This window comes from Salvelinus sp. IW2-2015, linkage group LG20 (genome assembly GCF_002910315.2).
Source record: "Salvelinus sp. IW2-2015 linkage group LG20, ASM291031v2, whole genome shotgun sequence".
NCBI classification, from domain to species: Eukaryota; Metazoa; Chordata; class Actinopteri; order Salmoniformes; family Salmonidae; genus Salvelinus; species Salvelinus sp. IW2-2015.
In genome coordinates this window covers 64,186,587-64,191,815 of record NC_036860.1, presented here as the reverse complement: position 1 = coordinate 64,191,815, position 5,229 = coordinate 64,186,587, and the positions used below count along the sequence as shown (strand labels likewise).

Sequence of the window (5,229 nt, the reverse complement as noted above, 5' to 3'; positions counted from 1 at the left end):
ATGTCTCGCAAAGAAGGGTACCTATTGGTAGATGGGTAAAATAAAAAAAGCAGACATTGAATATCCCTTTGAGCATGGTGAAGTTATTAATTACACTTTGGATGGTYTATCAATGTACACCGTCACTACAAGAATACAATATAGATAATTAAATGTGTGGGGTAATGAGATGAGGTAGTCCTTTAAAAATCATGTTAAACACTATTATTGCACAGACAGTGAGTCCATGCAACTTATTATGTGACTTTAACTTACTCCTGAACTTATGTAGGCTTGCCATAACAAAGGAGTTGAATAGTTATTGACTCAAGACATTCCAGCTTTAATATTATGGGGTATTGTGGGTAGGCCAGTGACAAAAACATCTAAATTGAATCAATTTTAAATTCAGGCTGTAACACAACAAACTGTGGAAAAGGTGAAGGGGCGTGAAAACTCTCTGAAGGCACTATAGGTATACAGGCACTTTGAGGGCATAACTGGTTAACATAGTAAAATCCTGAACAGTAAGAGCCTGCTGTTCAATTCTTTCAATATTGAACACAGACGTTTCAACCAGGTAAGTCACAGTAGTAGAGAGGCAGGGTGGTAAAGTCTGAGAGACTAGAGATCCACAGAAACAGAGACAAACTGAGGAAAAAACTCAGAGAACCCATGAAAGCCTCAGAGAATGTTACTAGGAAAATACCTATGTCTGAATAACGTTTGGTTCAATAGAAGAATGTTTTGATGAGAGCAGGGAAGCAGTCTCTGGAGGAGCTGGTGTGTGGTGGTGAGGAGTTGAGAGGAGAAGAAGCCGTTGCCGTGCTGTCGGGTGTGTTTGTATGTGCCTCTGTGCATTGGTGTGTGTGTGTGTTACAGTTTGTGAATCTGTATGTGTGTGTGTGTGTTGTGTGTGTGTGTGTGTGTGTGTGTGTGTGTGATGTGTGTGGTGTGTGTGTGTGTGTGTGTGTGTGTGGATCTGTGTGTGTGCTGTGTGTGTGTGTGTGTGTGTGTGTGTGTGTGTGTGTGTGTATGTGTGTGTGTGCGTGGTGTGTGTGGATTGTGTGTGTGTATCTGTGTGTTTTGTGTGTCTGTGAGTGGCAGTGTGTGTCTGTGTGTGTGTGTGTGTGTGTGTGTGTGTGTGTGTGTGTGTGTGTGTGTGTGTGTGTGTGTGTGTGTGTGTGTGTGGTGTGTGTGTGTGTGTGTGTGTGTGTGTATCTGTGTGTGTGTATCTGTGTGTTTGTGTGTCTTGTGAGTGTGGGATCTGTTCGTCTGTCTGTCTGTGTGTGTGTGTGTGTGTGTGTGTGCTGTGTGTGTGTGGTGTGTGTGTGTGTGTGTGTGTGTGTGTTTGTGTGTGTGATAGAGATGTGTGTGAGTGTGTGTGTTTTTGTGTGTGTTGTGATGTGTGAGTGAGAGTGTGTGTGAGAGTGTGTGAATCTGTGTGTTGTGTGTGAGTGTGTGTGTGATAGTGTGTGAATCTGTGTGTGAGTGTGTGTGAGAGTGTGTTGAATCTCTCTCTGTGTGTGTGTGTGTGTGTGTGTGTGTGTGTTGTGTGTGTGTGTGTGGTGTGTGTGTGTGTGTGTTGTGTGTGTGTGTGTGTGTTTTTTGTGTGTGTGTTTTTGTTGTGTGTGTGTGTGTGCTAGTGTGTGAGTGAGTGAGAGTGTGTGTGAGAGTGTGTGCATATGTGTGTGTTTGTGTGGTGTGTGTGTGTGTGCGTGTGCTGTGTTGCGTGTTGTGTGCGTGTGTGTGTGGTGTGGTGTGTGTGTGTTTTTGTGTGTGTGTGTGAGTGTGTGAGTGAGTGAGAGTGTGTGTGAGGAGTGTGTGTGCATATGTGTGTGTTTGTGTGTGTCTGCGTGTGTGTGTGTGTGTCTGTGTGTGTGTGTGTGTGTGTGTGTGCTGTGTGTGTGTGTTGTGTGTGTGTGTGTGTGTGATCTGTGTGTGTGTGTGTGTGTGTGTGTGGTGTGTGTGTGTGTGTGTGTGTGTGTGTGTGTGTGTGTGTGGTTTGTGTGTGTGTGTGTGTGTGTGTGTGTGTGTGTGTGTGTGTATCTGTGTGTTCTGTGTGTGTGTTGTGTGTGTTGTGTGTGTGTTGTGCTGTTCGTGTGTGTGTTCATGTAGGTGGTGGTGATGCTCTGGGATGTGTGAGGCAGAGGAAGACACGTCTTACTGGATAAGAATCACATCACAGTCAGAGAACTGGTGCCTAGTGCCAAGCCTCTGAGCCCTCCCATTGGATTAGCAGACGGAGAAAACAAAAGAGAAATCATGTGTTCTGCTGAGTGGCGAGGGTAGAAGCAGAGCTGGAGAGATGAGATTAGCTGGGAAATATACAGGCCTGTTCAGTGTTAGCACATTCTGGATCCCACACACATCTAAAGGGAAATCTGGCATTATAAAAGAAGGGAGGCGAAAGAAGAGGAGGAAGGCGAGAAAAAGAAAGAGAGGGGGAAGAGAGAGATAGGGGAGAGTGAGGAGGAGGAGGAGGAGGAGGAAGAGAAAGACCAGTTATGTAAAATAGTCCTAGGGATGCTGCCAGGCCGGGGGAGAGAAAAGATCCACAAGCTCTCCTCTCCTCTCCGGAATGCTAATAAGATTGATATGAAAATAAGTTTTTATCTCCAAAAGTATTTTTGTTTAGTCGTCTATCTCTTTTATGAACAGATCCTCAGAACACGTTAGGGGAACATATACCATAGAGAACACGTTAGGGGAACATATACCGTAGAGAACACGTTAGGGGAACATATACCATAGAGATGTAAAGCGATGGATATAGACGATAGAAATAGAGAGAAACAAACTCGGTGCTGTTTTAGTCTTCTCTGGATCAATAAGAGCTATTTTCTTCCTGCGTTGGCTGAAACTACTCCTTTTAAGGTGGATGATTCACATGTCCAATGATACAAAGTAATGTGATGTTGAATGATAAAAAATAATATGATGTTSAATGATAAAATAATGTGATGTTCAATAATATAAAATAATGTGATGTTCACAATGATAAAATAACATGATGTTAACTTTAAAAGATAATGTGATGTTCAATAATAAAAAATTATGTGATGTTCACAATGATAAAATAACGTGTTGTTCAATGCTAAAAAATAATGTGATGTTCAATAATATAAAATAATGTGATGTTCACAATGATAAAATAACATGATGTTAAATTTAAAAAATTATGTGATGTCTAATAATAAAAAATTATGTGATGTTCAATTATAAAACTAATGTGATGTTCAATGAATGTTCAATAATAAAAAAGAATGTGATGTTCAATGATAAAAATAATGTGATGTTGAATTATAAAAATAATGTGACGTTAACAATGATAAAAATAATGTGATTTTCATTGATAAAAATAACGTGATGTTCAACGATAAAAATAATGTGATGTTCAACGATAAAAATAACGTGATGTTCAACGATAAAAATAACGTGATATTCAACGATAAAAATTACGTGATGTTCAGTGATAAAAAAATAACGTGATGTTCAATGATAAAAATAATTAATCTTGTGTGTGTGTGCGTACATGTGTAGTCTTTCTATTACCCAACTGATGCAGGGCTGCCTCTAGGAGGACCAGCGTCTTCCAGGTTTCTTCGACTAGAGGTGCACTACCACAACCCACTCCTCATATCAGGTAAAATGACCTACCCATCACAGTTATATACTACTATTCTACCCCTAAGAACCTTAGAGCTGGGCTATTAAATTACCACCCCTCAGCAATGTAGTACAYCTCGTTTTATTTTCTACCTGGTGGTAAATTGATCAATTACTGTCACTGATTGTCAACAGTCCACCCACCCGGTGTTCCCTGATTGGAGGCAGAGAATGAAAACCAGAAGTACCAGTTGTATAGCTCTGCTCTATAGTCTCCCAATATCTCCCCTGCTTCTTCCATCTTCCTTCTACTCAACACCCGTCTTCATCACTCCCCTCCCTATGTCATCCATCACTCCCTCTACCCCTTCTTCCTAAACCCCATCCTTCTCTCATCTTTTATCCCCTCCCCCACTACTCCTCTTCCCTCCCTCCCTCCCTACTCCCCTTCTATCTCCCCTTCCCCTATCCTTCCCCCACTACCCTCTTTCTTCCCTCACTTACCCCCCTTCAGTCTCGCCTCCTCCATCAAGACTCCGCCCCTCCCTCTACCTCTCCTCCTTCCTGTCCCCCCTCCTCTCTGACAGGTTCTGGTTGTGCTGTGTCCCCATGCAGGTCGTAAGGACAACTCTGGGGTGCGTCTCTACCACACCCCCAGCTTAAGGAGGTACGACGCGGGCATCATGGAGCTCGGGCTGGTCTACACCCCGGTCATGGCCATACCACCCAGAGAACAGAACTTCCATCTCACAGGATTCTGCACGTCCAAGTGTACACAGACTGTTAGTACACTATCCTTCTAACATAAATCCTTAGAAAACGTGTACYCAGACTGTTGGTACAATATCCTTCTAACATAAATCCTTAGAAAACGTGTACACAGACTGTTGGTAGGCTACAATATCCCTCAGGGATGTCTACTGTAGATACAGGACTGAAACCACTCCTGGACCTTCAATAACAATGGCACCCTGCTGGTAACATTTTACTCAAAACCCCCAGGTATAATGCATTAAGATGTGGTTGTAATGCATTGTAATACTTGTCATGAGCATAAATGACCCTCTTTGTCTTATTGTAATCAGATAATATTTCTACTTACATGGCTAGAACTACAGTACAGTATCTCAATACAAATGAAACTGACAGGAGTTAGAATATCGTAATGTACCTTTCTTAACGTGTCCAATTCCTCTCATGACCTCCACCAGGCCCTTCCTCCAGGGGGGATCAACATCTTTGCGTCCCAGCTGCACACTCACTTGGCGGGGAGAGGGGTGAGGACGGTCCTGGTGAGGGGTGGAAGAGAGGTGAAGGTGGTACAGGAGGATAAGCATTTCAGCACCCACTATCAGGTAACCCCTCTGGGTGTATACTGTATGCACCAACAAACCCACACGCACACACAGAGCTCTCTCTCTCTCTCTCTCTTTCTCTCTCCTCTGTTAAGGTACTACTGAACTCTCCAAGGTTCAGTGAGGCAAGACACACATATCTGGTTTGCTGCTGCAGAACAACACAACTCTCCCTTGACCTGTATTCATATCCTCTCTCTAACTGATCTGTATTCATATCCTTTCTCTAACTTGATCTGTATTCATATCCTTTCTCTAACTGATCTGTATTCATATCCTTCCTCTA

At 42.8% G+C, this 5,229-nt stretch overlaps 1 protein-coding gene across 1 annotated transcript in view; it reads left to right on the top strand.

Moving 5' to 3' along the window:
* LOC111980057 (dopamine beta-hydroxylase-like) overlaps positions 1 to 5,229 on the top strand; it is a 49,445-nt gene that overhangs the window by 15,804 nt on the left and 28,412 nt on the right. Inside the window, 3 exon segments of the mRNA XM_070449771.1 lie at positions 3,523 to 3,625; positions 4,204 to 4,370; positions 4,800 to 4,943. Coding sequence (XP_070305872.1) covers positions 3,523 to 3,625; positions 4,204 to 4,370; positions 4,800 to 4,943 — 414 coding nt within the window.